This window comes from Erpetoichthys calabaricus, chromosome 1, assembly GCF_900747795.2.
Source record: "Erpetoichthys calabaricus chromosome 1, fErpCal1.3, whole genome shotgun sequence".
In the NCBI taxonomy this organism is placed as follows: domain Eukaryota; kingdom Metazoa; phylum Chordata; class Cladistia; order Polypteriformes; family Polypteridae; genus Erpetoichthys; species Erpetoichthys calabaricus.
The window spans coordinates 103,038,043-103,053,734 of NC_041394.2; the positions used below are offsets into that span (position 1 = coordinate 103,038,043).

The 15,692-nt window shown below is 39.1% G+C and overlaps 1 protein-coding gene across 1 annotated transcript in view; it reads left to right on the plus strand.

The window, feature by feature from the left end:
• snrnp200 (small nuclear ribonucleoprotein 200 (U5)) overlaps positions 1–15,692 on the plus strand; it is a 46,802-nt gene that overhangs the window by 14,226 nt on the left and 16,884 nt on the right. The window contains exons 17-29 of the mRNA XM_028804526.2: positions 332–481; positions 1,256–1,366; positions 3,182–3,313; positions 3,448–3,636; positions 4,455–4,652; positions 4,828–4,980; positions 6,233–6,313; positions 6,584–6,667; positions 8,535–8,641; positions 9,424–9,542; positions 9,701–9,855; positions 11,513–11,702; positions 15,248–15,421. Coding sequence (XP_028660359.1) covers positions 332–481; positions 1,256–1,366; positions 3,182–3,313; positions 3,448–3,636; positions 4,455–4,652; positions 4,828–4,980; positions 6,233–6,313; positions 6,584–6,667; positions 8,535–8,641; positions 9,424–9,542; positions 9,701–9,855; positions 11,513–11,702; positions 15,248–15,421 — 1,843 coding nt within the window. The remainder of the gene's footprint in view (positions 1–331; positions 482–1,255; positions 1,367–3,181; positions 3,314–3,447; positions 3,637–4,454; positions 4,653–4,827; positions 4,981–6,232; positions 6,314–6,583; positions 6,668–8,534; positions 8,642–9,423; positions 9,543–9,700; positions 9,856–11,512; positions 11,703–15,247; positions 15,422–15,692) is intronic.

The window sequence follows — 15,692 nt, forward strand, 5'->3', positions numbered from 1 at the left end:
GGAAAAGACCTCACATTTTGTTTCAGTAAAAATGCACCATGTTCTAGATTTCATATCTCTTGAGTTTAAAGCATTTAGTTTTTTGTTGTTGTTTATGCTCTTGAAGTGCAATGTCTCAGATACCTGTGAGGTATTTTATGTGTGTGGTATAAATAAAAACACACTTGGAAATTGTTAATACAATTATTTTATCAGTATGGCTTCTTAGTATAGTGGATACATCACTTTAGTGCCCAGCATCCAGTCTTAACAATATAGTGGAAAGAAATGGTAAGTTTAATGTTGCAGATGTTTTTCTTTAATATCACCCTTTCACTCATTTTATCCTAAGGTATTGGTTTTTGTTCATTCACGCAAAGAAACTGGAAAAACAGCAAGGGCAATTAGAGACATGTGTTTAGAAAAAGATACTTTGGGACTTTTTCTACGGGAAGGTTCAGCCTCCACTGAGGTCCTCAGAACTGAAGCTGAGCAATGTAAGGTATGTATGTGGTGCAAGGATAGAGGGGATTTGATTTCCTTAGATATTCTATGCTTTCATTGTAATGTTACCATCAAAATATATGTGGACCAAAATGTATTAAGATCTAACAGTGATTTTTAGCACCAGACCCATGTGAATCTATGATATATCATGGATATTTACTGCTTTCTGCATTTTATACTACATTTGAGGGATTTGGTATATTTGAGTATACTAATTGACTATTTGTAAGTTTTTTTTAATATTTGCATATGCACCTGTCACTTTTACCCATATTAAAACTGGTCTCGCTCACTGACAGCTCCTTTGTGCTAGGAGGCCCAAAACTCGAACCATATGTGCTTTGTTTTTGTAATTTTAAATTAAATTGATGTTATTGGTAATTATACATAGTGTACCTATGTACAGATAGAAAGGAGCTATTTGCAGTAACTAATATAGACATTACACTGTAAATATTAATCAAGAAGCCACATCTGAAATATGGGACACACAGATATTTTTGTTTTAGGAAATGATGAGGATATCTAACATGGGGCTGACATATCAGCTGTTTTTTGAAGTGAAGCACCTGTGGTTGAACTAAATTTTGATGAAAGTCAGATTTTTGCTTTTTTCCAGAGCCAAGATATAATCTCATCTCTTGCCAAAACTAATCATGATGTAAATAATGTTAAGTTTTGAAACATATTTGAAAATGTAATAATTAGAATGATGTATGTCACACTGTTGTCCTTTTCTCATGATCCTGCTTATTGAAATTTTCCCTAGAATCTGGAACTAAAAGACCTATTACCATACAGTTTTGCAATTCACCATGCTGGCATGACTCGAGTGGACAGAACACTTGTTGAAGATCTGTTTGCTGACAGGCATATCCAGGTGACTTGTTTTCTGCTGAGATTCTGTTTGTGTGTTTCATTTATTCAGAAAGTGTTTCTCAATTTAAAGCATCACTGCAAAAAATCTTAGTAGAATTTGAATGTGATGCTAGATGATTCACTCAGTGTTTGAACTTTACTTTTAAAAAGTATCTTGGTTACATTACTCATTACTTACGAAAAAGTAACTAAATATGTTATGTAGTTACTATCAAAATATATTGCATTGCAAAATGGCGTGTTACTTTTGAGTTACTTTTTCTTCTTTTGTATGAGAAACTGCAGATTTCACTGGCTTGCATTTCTTATTAAATCCTAAACAAACAGCCAAATGTAATTATTTTGTTGTGTTTTATAAATACTATACTGTGTCTTTGTCCAGATCTGAGAGAGAACAGCTCCTTAGGTGGCTACGACCTGTTTAATGGGCCAGAAATACCTGATGAAGCTGGATATAAAAAGAAACTTCCTGACAAAAGGGGGGTGGTGTGGCACTTCATTTGTGTTTTCTTGGCTGTTAAAGCCCATCGATATCTTGCTTTACATCTTACTGCTGCTATGTTGATCTCTGGCTCTCTGTGACCCTAACATGGGGTAAAATTTACCCCCTTAAATTTACTGCTCATTATGCGCAGGATTAAATGTATACTTTTGTTCTGTTACTTTCACTTGATTATATGTTACACGTGTCCTTAACCTTTTCTTTACCAGTTGTCACTAGATGGCCGGAGTGCTTGCATGCACAATGTAGAGTTCTGATTTTTACTTAATGAATCTGCACTTGTTGCAGGCCACATGACAAAAGTTACCTCAAATGCAGCGATACATCCCCTTGTGTTTTCACTGAATGCAACAGAGGGATGTTTTTCTAGCTATGCAGGGTGGTAAATTTTGAGGATGCTGACTGTGTGGGTGCAGGAATGATAAGTGAAGGGCTAAATATGACAACAGGTCATCTAAACACAAGATATACATGCAAAAATATTTGTTATGATGTATGTAAACTCTACTCACAAGAATATTATATTCGCCATCCTTTTGCTGCATTTGGTTAATGGGTCTAACATTCTTTCTTCTCTTTTAAAGCCAATGATGACACAATTGTTCCATTAGCAGAGTCTCCCTTACTCTGCTTAAAATTGTTAGGTATGTAACACTGATCTAACACTGTCACATGCTGACTAGGTAAAGATCAATGCGCTAACTGTTTTAACAGGCCACCCACCACAAGTAAAAATGTGTTACGGTTGCTGACCATGTACGCGCTTACACCAGCAGTTGCAAAAAGGGGCAGTAGTTCAAAGAAAGCTATTTTTGGAGTGGTGAGAATAATCTTCAGCAGGAGTTGTGTTTTTTTTTTTTTTTTTTTTAAAGTAACGCAGGTATTTTCACTTCTAAGAATATAAGTATTGTGCTACATTACTCATACATTTTAAAATTAATCTTGACTATGTAACGTACGTTACTTTTAACAAGTTAGTCCCAACACTGTTTACAGATAAAGCTAATCAGGAATACACAGATCTGTCCCAAATATTCAGGGATATTATATTTCCTTTATTTCTCCTGCTACTCTTTAAACCTTACTTCAGTAGCATTTTTAATTCTTTACACAGTGGAAGGCAGGTGATGGAGTTTTATCAGTCAGTTTTTGAAGTTGTATATTGGTTAATAATCTCCTTTCTGTGCAAATATTGTTTTTCCTTGTTGTCTTTGAGGGAAGTTGGGGTGAGATTTTAAAGGAAAAAAAAAACTGCAACAAACTGTCATTAACAGCAGAATTTAAAATGTTAAATGGTTTCTATTTGCCTTTAAGGTACTGGTATCAACTGCCACTTTGGCTTGGGGTGTCAACTTACCAGCACACACGGTAATCATTAAAGGAACACAGGTTTATAGTCCTGAAAAAGGCCGATGGACAGAGCTTGGGGCCCTTGATGTTTTACAGGTAAAGTGAGCAACTTTAAAACTTGTATGTAAAATTAAACTTTGAAGATGTTTATTAATCTGTAGAATATAATTCAGCCCACACACTTAGAAACAAGAGGCTTCATTGTTTTTGGGTGTATGTTTCATTTTAAGATGTTGGGAAGAGCTGGTCGACCCCAGTATGACACAAAGGGAGAAGGCATTCTTATCACATCCCATGGAGAGCTGCAGTACTACTTATCCTTGCTCAACCAGCAGCTTCCTATTGAAAGCCAGATGATTTGTAAGCTTTCAGATATGCTCAATGCAGAGATTGTCTTGGGAAATGTACAGAATGCAAAGGTAAGTGTGTTATTTGTCCATAAATTATGCCTTAACAGCAAATATCCTTTGTAGATCTGCACGTAAGTGTGCTTATAGTTTCTGCTGAAACTTTGAATGAACAAGTGTCTTTATATTAAAATGTTTTGGTTGTGAAGTATCTCTGCTTTACACATTTATTTGGTTTGGCAGTAACACTGCAGACCAGTGGTGTATAGTACTCTTATTTATATGTACATAATGTACACAAAGTGCTGAGGGCATCTGGGATTTCCAATGGTAGCAGATTTTAGACATTACCAAATAAAATGCCAGCAGTTAAAGGAAAATGTTATCCCCAAAATGTAGGCTAATTATACCAATGGCTATATATAGCCCCATACATGTTGAAATTTATTTTACTTGAGTAAATTGATGATGTAAATAAATTCAGAAATTTTCGCCAATAGAAAAATTTGTCTTCTCTTATTTTTGTCTATTTTGTCATAAAATTATTTGTATTATGATTAGGAAGCCCTAGCTTTGAAGATGTATCTAACATTTTTTGTACCTAAATTTAATAGATGTACAAGAGGTTAAAAAATAGTGGGTTGAGTCATCCTCACCTTTCTTCAAGATTTTCATGCAAGATTATCTTAATATTATTATATATACTTGTGTGTGTGTATGTATATGCGTGTATTTGTACATATTGAAAACACAGCACATGCTAGTGGCATTGCATTCCCTAAAAGCATGGGATTTGCACTTAGAAAAACTGTACTTTCAAATTATTTTTATTTCAAATTTGAGGTAACAACCACTGATTCTGAATAACTTTAAAAATATTATCTCTCGAGGATGCTGTTAACTGGCTCGGTTACACTTACTTATACATTCGCATGCTGCGGAACCCTCCACTGTATGGGGTGCCTCATGATGAGAAGAGTGGAGATCCCCTGCTTGAGCGTCGTCGCCTGGACCTTGTACACACTGCAGCAGTAATCCTTGATAAAAACAATCTTGTGAAATATGACAAGAGGACTGGTAGCTTTCAGGTACTAGTGCTATTACAGTACTACTTTGTGGACAAAACTGTAGAACACTGTAATTTTCATGATCTGTATTTTATTTGTTTACTTTAAACATGCAATTTGTTATAGTACCATTCATGTGAATGTCAGTAGGTTGAACTGATGTTTAATATGCTTTTCTTTTTGTGTTTTTGGGTAGGTCACAGATCTAGGACGAATTGCAAGTCACTTCTACATTACTCATGACTCAATCCAGACTTACAACCAACTGCTGAAACCCACATTAAGTGAAATTGAACTATTTAGAGTGTTCTCACTATCTTCAGAGTTCAGGAATATAACTGTTCGTGAGGTAAAGTTCACCACTCTGAAACATGGTGTCATTATCAATAGTTTACTTTTAGTTTAGTATTGCATTTAGTGCAAAACATATTTTCAGAAATATATTCTAATGAAACCATTTCTGTGATTTCACTGTAACTATGGCAGTGTTCCAAAGATAGTATTATCCTTAAGTAGTTTTCTCTTAAATGTTGAGTATTGCTTTATTTTCCCCTCCTACAATGTGGTCTTAAAGAAGTCGGTACAATTGAGGAAGAAGTGGCTGCAGTTCTTATTTTTTTAAATGGTAGTTATTTCTAAAAGGAGGTCTTTGTATGGGTAACTGCAAGCCTGTTGATATTATTTTTAGTCTCCATATTTGCACATTGAAATATCCTTTGTAAATCCTTTGGATTTACATTTACTTCTATTCCTGCAATAGCATTATTTTATTAACACAAGAAGGGATAGGATTGTACACTGAAACATTAGAATCTATTGCAATATCCTACACTTCATTGGTCACATCAACTTATCTTACTCTTTTAGCCTTGAAACACATCATCCACATTTTCATAATAATCCTATATTATCTAAAACAAAAAATAAAAACTGTTTCCTTTCAAGGAATTATCCAAAACCTCTTCAGAATTTGGCAAGAACTCATTAATGCTGTTCTAAAGTAAGCTTACTGGGCCGCTGTTTAACCTTAGTTCTTTTGAGGTTTCAGTACATATGAGAAACTGCCTCATAATGAGTTCTCTGAACTGGGTGTAGGAAGGATGTTCATTGTTAAGTAAGATTAATGTTTGGAATATTGTATTGTTTCTGCTTTACTTATTGTAATGCAGTCAGTAAGCGTAATTAAAGTATTTAAAGGAATATTTCACCCCAAATGATTTTTTTTTCTTACCCCATGTACATTGTAGTGGTTTTTAACCTTAGGTTTTTGTGCAGAAATTTAATATAGAATATTTAAACTCAATGGGATCCATGGGTGACTAGCACTGGATAGTGCCAAATGATGTGCTAAACTTTCATGTAAAAAAGAAAAATATTCTCACTTAACTCGTGTTGCATCATCCACTTGTCCGATGTCCATTTGTAGAGTTGAAACGTGCAAAATGTGTGTATTTTTTGCTAAAAGTGACATTTACTTCCTGTAATCCTGGCAATGCATGTAAACAGGGAAGACGTCACTAGCACAGTGCTGTGCTTTTGAATTAAAGATCTGTCCATCTTTAAGAAATAGCTGAACACCCGTACTTTTTATTATCACGCAGGAAGAGAAACTGGAGCTTCAGAAACTTCTGGAGAGAGTTCCAATTCCAGTGAAAGAAAGTATAGAGGAGCCAAGTGCTAAGGTAATTCATGTACATGTTTGTGGGGCCAGAATAGAGATGTTAAGTTTGAATTTAATTTTTGAATATTTTCAGGTTTTGATAAATTTCTGTTGCATGTCTGTATGAAGAAAATTAAAAATGAATAATTAGGCCTGACTCAAATGTGCTCGGTGCTATTAAATCTTCCTAATGGGCATTTAATGGTAGACAGATTTAAAACACAGTGAGCTTTAAATGCATTAAATCATTACTAACTGACAGTAACCTGTATTTTTGTTCTTACTATTTAAGATCAATGTGCTTCTGCAAGCATTCATTTCTCAATTAAAGCTGGAAGGATTTGCTCTGATGGCTGACATGGTGTATGTGACACAGGTGAGCACCCAATGTTAAAATAAAAAAAAAAATCACATAATGTAGATTTAACTCGAGAGGTGAGCCTTTTTTGTTCATCATTATAATTAACCCGTTGCTGGACAGTCAGTGTATATGAGTTTGAATTGTCATGTCATCATGCCCTTCCAGGTTATTTCAGAAGTACACGTTTGGCATTTTGTGCATTTCTTGTGTGAAGATTCACAACCAGCCAAGCAACATTAACATAATCTTACTGTCACAGGAAGAGTTTTTTTTAAAATGTTAAAAATTAGTTATGGTAACAGTTAACTTCAATTTATTTTTATATACTGTAGTACATTATTGTGGTATAGCGGGTCTGCGGATTCAAAAAAAAAAAAAAAGAGCCCGTTTTAAATCCATAGAGCTGTGTCATTCTCCGTGGGCGCGATTGCATGACTGCAGGGAGTTAATGAGGTAGTTGGGGTGAGTCGCACGTGCGGGTGTGATCGTTCTCAATTGCTTCATTGGCTTCCTGTAGCGTGTGATTAAGGTGCTGCGCCCATGGAGACGTGGGTGTATATATACGGGACAGCACAATGAATCAAAGACGAGAGGAATCGAAGAATAGGAAAGTAAAAGATCGAAATCGAAGGAGCTTAAAGGACGTGAAAGGCAGGCTTGGGAATGACGATCTGGCCACCTGGAAGGAGGAAGCAGTAAGAGCTGGGGCCCCACAAAGGAGCGTTGACTGTGGCACTCTAGGGGCTAGTTCGCCCCACTGAACATTCAGGTGGAGTGTGGCGAGCAAGGCAGGTGCCCTCCCTAGGCTTCCAAGGTGTGACCAAGTGAGTGCGAAGGAAGAAGGGAGGAGAGCAGACCTTGGACGGTCTGGCTGTGATGCCTGGAGGCAGCCAAGACGTAGGTTGGCCAAAAGGAGCTTGTGGCTGCTGAGTCTACACGAGCAATGGGTGAGCTGGGGGGAATGAGAAGGAGGTGGGCTGAGATCAGGAGGAGTTAGTCTGCATTTTAACCTTGGATTTTTAACGGATTTATTTATTTTATCCTCACTTTCACAATGATTTTTATGGATTTATATATGTACTGTTTTATTTACAACACTGCACAATTGACACTTTGGTGGTTTTACTTTTGTTTTGACTGGTTTTTAATAAAGGCGCTTGAGCACTTTTTCCACCATCCTCTGGTTTCATCAGAGAATTGTCCTCATTTGTCCCCTAATCTCGGTCATAACTATCAACGGTGTTGGTTCAGCAGACTCCCATGTGGGAAGAGGGAGTCTGTAGGGGACTGGCATCATCACAACTATTATTAACTAAGCTGCATGATCATAATATTTGTATAATTTTTCTATAATTCATTGAAATTCAATACAATGTGTACATGGTAAACATACATCAGTCTCTATAGACATCATATACTTGTAAATATGTGTGTTTATATAATTAGTGTTACATATCTGCATAATATTTTAGTATTTTAAAACCAAATTTAATAAACTTTAAGAAGCACTTGACTCCATTTCTGTCTTCCTGAAATAAAGACTTCTAAAGCACCTTCACAGCTGTTGACCTGAGGAGAGATGTGGTAATCCCACAAGCTTTGTGAGTGGTCTGCAAAAATCCAGCTAGGGAAGAACTGCTTGTTTTACACATTCATATTGTACTTTGTGGTACACTCCTGCCACTCAAATACTAGCATCAGTAATCCACAGTTAAAGTATATTGATGGACCTCCTAAACATCATCCACTTCAACTACCTGATCTAAGCAATTAAAATTAAATAAAATGCTCATACATATAGAATTTGCTTTTATTGAACTTTTTGTTTATTTAAGAAACATTCACAAATGTCTCTGTTTCTCTCTTTCTCTCTCTTCTCCAGTCTGCAGGACGTCTAATGAGAGCCATCTTTGAAATTGTTTTGAATCGCGGGTGGGCTCAGCTCACGGACAAAACACTGAACTTGTGCAAGATGATTGATAAACGAATGTAAGTTAGTTACTTGGCATTCAGGGTAGGCTATAAGCTAAGGTTAAACACACAGATTTAGTGTTCACCATTATCTGCCTGAGTAAATATAACCATGTGATTTGGCTGTTACCTGTACCAATTTTAAGAATTGAAAGTCATGTTCCTGCTGTATATATAAAGTATTGTAAAGTATAGTTTCTCATTGAAATATATTGTTGGGTTGGGTGACAAATGTATTTCACCAATCAAGAAATTACTCAGTTAATTTCAGTTGTATCAATTAAAACTTGGAAGAAAAAAAATCAAAATAGCAAGGCAGGGCTAGGTGACATATCAAATAATATTGTCCAGTCACTCTGCTGACTGTGATATTGAATATAAGAAGAACTAAAGAGAAAAAGTAGTGGGTAAGAAGAAGGAAAAAAGAATATTCCTGCATTTTGCATGATGGATATTCACTATGCATTTTAACTAAAATGTTTCAAGTCCAGAATGAGTCTAAAATATTCAAAAAAAAGGAATTCTTTATGGAGAAGGAAAAATATTTGTTACTGTTGAATTGGATTAATTTGTATGTTTTTTATAAAATGCTGTGATTTAAATGCCAAAATGTGTCCTCTCCCTGGAATTGTGGCAGCAATATCATATTTTGTGAGTTTTTTATGAAATATATCTTGTATCTCACAGTGATCCTCCACATTAGTGTATATATTCTCTTTAGTATTTTAATGCTAAATTCACTAGTTAGTTAGAGGAGGTGTTAAGTGGGTCTGTTAAAATTATCCTTATTCCTTTCTTAGGTGGCAATCGATGTCACCTCTTAGGCAGTTTAGAAAGCTTCCAGAAGAAGTCATTAAGAAAATTGAGAAGAAGAACTTTCCATTTGAGCGGTTATATGATCTGAATCATAATGAAATAGGTACATTTTGTTTTTTCACACTTTATTTGTTCAAAGAATTTTTTTGCACTTTTGTATTATAATGAATCTGATTGAGTGTACAGAGCACCAAATTAGTTTAAGTAATTGATTGTCATCTACTAAATAAGCCTAATGTAGTCTTTTGCCTTGATTTCTAGGAGAGTTAATCCGTATGCCCAAGATGGGCAAAACAATCCACAAATATGTCCACCAATTTCCTAAACTGGACCTGTCTGTCCATTTACAGCCAATAACTAGATCTACTTTGAAAGTAGAATTGACCATTACACCAGATTTTCAGTGGGATGAAAAGGTGAGTCTGTGTGTGGTGGCTTTTTCTTTTTTTTCTTTCTAGTGTCCTTTCATTATTACTGAATCTTGCTGAATTATTTGAGATGTTCCAGTTTTGAACTGATTTTTCTGCTGATAGTCAAGGTGGCAACACACCAAGCTGGACAGATTGGGCCTGTTTATGTTCAGCTTCTTTTGGAAATTCCCCAGATGCTCCCAGGTCTGCCATGAGATATAATCTCACATAAGTTGTTCAGAGTCTGTCCCTAGGTCTGCTCCCAATGTCTTACTTATGAGCCACACCCTGTGGGATGGACCTGACTACATACCCAAACCACTGACACTGTATCCTCTCAATCAGGTGAAACAGTGGTTCTACAAAAAAGTCTTCCTGTATTGGTAGGATTCTCACCCCATCACTTATAGTGAGCTCAACAACTCTGCTCTGGAATCAGTTTTTCAGATACTTGCACTCATGATTTCAGTTTTTATGTCATTATCCAGAGTTTGTGATTAAAAATATGGATCATAGGTTCACACTTGGATATATTTATTAATTATCTATTGCATTTTGTTGAGTCCAAAAGCACATCATCATTTAGAAACAGCAAAATTCAACCCTTAGGTTCCCAAAATAGTCACTGTTGAGGCTTTTGCTGCACTTTAATATCTTGTCTATGAAAATGATGAACAGGAAAGAAAACAAAACACATTCATGTCCACTCTGAGCAGGCTTGATTTAATACAAAATAACACAATTACATCACTTGATCTATAAGTACAGAGGTGAATTGCAGCAGCCCTGAATCCCTATTATATTGCATTCCACAACATACCACAGCATATATGATAATGAGCTTTCCAATATCAAATCACCTCTGTGTTCGATATCAAAGACAGTGTCCCAACCATGCAACATTACAGACCAAAACAGTTTGCATTTATTCTTGTGAAGTCTTTGCCACTATGGAGCTCTCTAGTTAGAGCCTAGCCACAAACATCTTCCCAGCCCTAATCAGTGTTTCTGGCACTGCCTCCTCTGAGCATGGTGTATTCACAGAGTTTAAGTTTTTTTAAAGTATGCTTTTCACATTTTAGCGATTATCCCTTGCTGGGCTTGTTTCTCAAATCTTGCCATGAAGCTCTTTTGTGAGGCCAGGCCTGCCCTGCCTTTCTGAATTGGTATATGGTTGGGCAGAACATCTTCAAGGCATTCCAAAAGTTGTTTTCCTTTGTCTCACCAAACACCAACAACACATAGGCCTTTTGGCTTGCTGGTGCTTCAAGGTCAAATCTAAAACTACTCCTGCTAACATTATGTGGAATACCTCTTTTTCAACTTGAAGGCTTCTTTAAGGTCCTACTGTTCCCTCCATGACAGGTGCCAAGAGCCTTTTGACCATACTTTCATTCAGCTGCTTATGCTACGAGGCCTTTAACAGAAATTAATGAAATGGATGACTTTAAGAAAAAAAAAAGGGTATTCGTGAATATTTTGTGCAGAAAATTAATTCATTTGCCATGGCCCATGGTCTTCTCATATCCATTGTATGTTATATTTCAGTCTGTTTACTGCTTCTTAAACTTCAGTTTTAGGCATCTTTTCCTTATACGTGGAATATAAATTACTCTATTCTCTCTAACATTTTCAAGTTTCTTTTCTCTTGCTATCAATTTAGGTTCATGGGTCTTCTGAGGCCTTCTGGATTTTGGTTGAAGATGTTGACAGCGAGGTCATACTTCATCATGAATATTTCCTACTAAAGGCAAAATATGCCCAGGATGAGCATCTTGTAACTTTTTTTGTGCCCGTCTTTGAGCCACTGCCACCCCAGTACTTCATCCGTGTTGTATCTGACCGATGGCTGTGTGAGTATTTTAAATTATATAATTTCTTTTTTCAAATATACAGAAAAACTTGCAGTGTCTTTTTGTTCAAAACATGCATTGTATGCCTTGTGAAGATGTATAATGTACAGCATAAATTCTAGTAGCTCAAGGTCGTTTAATGTTATTTTTAATCTGTTATCTAAATTACTGCATAGTTCAAGCATAGGGGTGTTCATATGTGCACTTGGCACCAGGACACCCTAGGCCTCAGTTCGATGATCGACTTTGTGGTCATGTCGTCGGACTTGCGGCCACATGTCTTGGACACTCGGGTGAAGAGAGGGGCGGAGCTGTCAACTGATCACCACCTGGTGGTGAGTTGGCTTCGATGGTGGGGGAGGATGCCGGTCAGGCGTGGTAGGCCCAAACGTGTTGTGAGGGTCTGCTGGGAACGTCTGGCAGAGCCCCCTGTCAGAAGTAGCTTCAACTCCCACCTCCGGCAGAACTTCGACCACATCCCGAGGGAGGTGGGGGACATTGAGTCCGAATGGGCCATGTTCCGTGCCTCTATTGTTGAGGCAGCTGACCGGAGCTGTGGCCATAAGGTGGTCGGTGCCTGTCGTGGCGGCAATCCCCGAACCCGCTGGTGGACACCGGCGGTGAAGGATGCCGTCAAGCTGAAGAAGGAGTCCTACAGGACCCTTTTGTCCTGTGGGACCCCGGATGCAGCTGATAGGTACCAGCAGGCCAAGCGGAATGCGGCTTTGGTGGTTGCTGAGGCAAAAACTCGGGCGTGGGAGGAGTTTGGGGAGGCCATGGAGAATGACTTTCGGACGGCTTCGAGGAGATTCTGGTCCACCATCCGGCGTCTCAGGAAGGGGAAGCAGTGCAGTGTCAACACTGTATATGGTGGGGATGGTGCGCTGCTGACCTCGACTCGGGATGTTGTAGGTTGGTGGGGGGAATACTTCGAAGACCTCCTCAATCCCATTAACATGCCTTCCAATGAGGAAGCAGAGCCTGGGGACTCAGAGGTGGGCTCCCCCATCTCTGGGACTGAGGTCACCGAGGTGGTCAAAAAACTCCTTGGTGGTAGGGCCCCGGGGGTGGATGAGATACGCCCGGAGTTCCTCAAGGCTCTGGATGTTGTAGGACTGTCTTGGCTGACACGCCTCTGCAACATCGCATGGACATCAGGGACAGTGCCTCTGGATTGGCAGACCGGGGTGGTGGTCCCCCTCTTTAAGAAGGGGGATCGGAGGGTGTGTTCCAACTACAGAGGGATCACACTCCTCAGCCTCCCTGGAAAAGTCTATTCAGGGGTCCTGGAGAGGAGGGTCCGTCGGATAGTCGAGCCTCGGATTCAGGAGGAACAGTGTGGTTTTCGTCCTGGTCGCGGAACAGTGGACCAGCTCTATACCCTTAGCAGGGTCCTGGAGGGTGCATGGGAGTTTGCCCAACCAGTCTACATGTGTTTTGTGGACTTAGAAAAGGCATTCGACCGTGTCCCTCGGGGAATCCTGTGGGGGGTACTCCGAGAGTATGGGGTACCGGCCCCCCTGATAAGGGCTGTTCAGTCACTGTACGATCGGTGCCAGAGCTTGGTCCGCATTGCCGGCAGTAAGTCGAACCCGTTTCCAGTGAGAGTTGGACTCCGCCAGGGCTGCCCTTTGTCACCGATTCTGTTCATATCTTTTATGGACAGAATTTCTAGGCGCAGCCAGGGTGTTGAGAGGGTCCAGTTTGGTGGGCTCAGGATTGGGTCACTGCTTTTTGCAGATGATGTTGTCCTGTTTGCTTCATCAGGCCGTGATCTTCAGCTCTCTCTGGATCGGTTCGCAGCCGAGTGTGAAGCGGCTGGGATGAGAATCAGCACCTCCAAATCCGAGACCATGGTCCTCAGCCGGAAAAGGGTGGAGTGCCCTCTCAGGGTTGGTAGCGAGATCCTGCCCCAAGTGGAGGAGTTCAAGTATCTCGGGGTCTTGTTCACGAGTGAGGGAAGAATGGAGCGTGAGATCGACAGGCGGATCGGTGCGGCATCCGCAGTAATGCGGGCATTGCATCGGTCTGTCGTGGTGAAAAAGGAGCTGAGCCGCAAGGCGAAGCTCTCAATTTACCAGTCGATCTATGTTCCTACCCTCACCTATGGTCATGAGCTATGGGTAGTGACCGAAAGAACGAGATCGCGAATACAAGCGGCTGAAATGAGTTTCCTCCGCAGGGTGTCTGGGCTTTCCCTTAAAGATAGGGTGAGAAGCTCAGTCATCCGGGAGGGGCTCAGAGTAGAGCCGCTGCTCCTCCGCATCGAGAGGAGTCAGATGAGGTGGCTCGGGCATCTGATCAGGATGCCTCCTGGACGCCTCCCTGGTGAGGTGTTCCGGGCACGTCCAACCGGGAGGAGGCCCCGGGGAAGACCCAGGACACGCTGGAGGGACTATGTCTCTCGACTGGCCTGGGAACGCCTTGGGATTCTCCCGGAAGAGCTAGAAGAAGTGGCCGGGGAGAGGGAAGTCTGGGCATCTCTGCTCAAGCTGCTGCCCCCGCGACCCGACCTCGGATAAGCGGGAGACAATGGATGGATGGATGGATAAATTACTGCATTAGCCATACAGGCACAGACTTTCCAAGTTCATTATACAATCAATCTAGTAGCAGTGTTTAATGCTGTGTTTGAGTCCTGGCCCCGGTACTCTCTGGACTTTGCTTGGTTTCCGTGTGTATCCTGTTTTCCTTACACATCCTAAGAATAACGGGTGACCTTGCGTCTGAGGTTGATATTTTCCTTGCACTCAGTACTGCCATCATCCACTGTTTTACTCAATTACTATAATGTGCGGCATTAAGTTTAAGTTAAACATTAAATAAAAATGGTGAAATGAAAGGTTACCCAGACATATGAAGATACATTGTTCGGAGTTTTAGCTCTTTTTACCAGTGAATTAGATATTATGTCTTTATAGGTGGGTCTCAGGTTACGGAAATGAACAAGCACATAATACCCCAGTACCCCATTCTTTTCAGCTGAATTTTAAGTAATTCCCAGTTAGCGACTATATTTTTAACTCTTGAATGAATTGAACTAGTTTTGATACAGATGAATTTGTAGAAGCAGTAGCTAATAAGGAGGAATGCTGAGAGATCAATCCTTCATCAGAATTTCCCACACTAAGAAGTACGGTATCATTATCGAAAACCATAGGATGTTTAAAATTAAGATTAACATGTTGTACAAATCTGTTACTCATTTTCATTTAAATTATTTGTTTTATGATTTACAATACAATAATATTGCTTCACTGTCATTTTATTTAGAAGTTTTAAAGGTTGTTCTGTAAAATGAGTAATAAGGCGTGATACATTTTTGCCAATGTTTATATTAATGGATACTCTCATTACAAGTCCTACCTACCTACAAAATCAGGATACAAATGTAAGTAGGAACAGAACTAGTTCTGTGTATGTGTGTGAGAGAGAGATATATTTAGACTTACGTATTTACTTAATGCATTTTTTATGTTTTGCAGTAGATTTAGCGCTACCGTGAGAAGGGAATGTGCTTAAACAAATCTGTATCATTTCTACAGCTTGTGAAACACAACTGCCAGTTTCATTCCGTCACCTTATTCTTCCGGAGAAATATCCCCCACCCACAGAGCTTCTGGATTTACAGCCTCTTCCAGTATCTGCTTTACGAAACAGTGCTTTTGAAGCCCTGTATCAAGACAAATTCCCCTTCTTCAACCCAATCCAGACACAAGGTGGGTGGCAGACCTATGTTAATTCAGAGATGTTTTCCCCTATTCAATAGTGTTTTTTATTTTTTTTTTTTTATATATATATATATAAAGATTATACACTAAGAAGAGCTAGGAAGATACAATTTAACCATTCACCTATATGCAACCAATGTGTAACAGTTGACTCCTATGGATTTACTTTTATATTTTGGTTAATCATTAGTAACTTGTGTTTTCTCATTCGTGTATATACTTTTGTCCCTGTATACCAATAGTCCTGTGGAAAAAACAT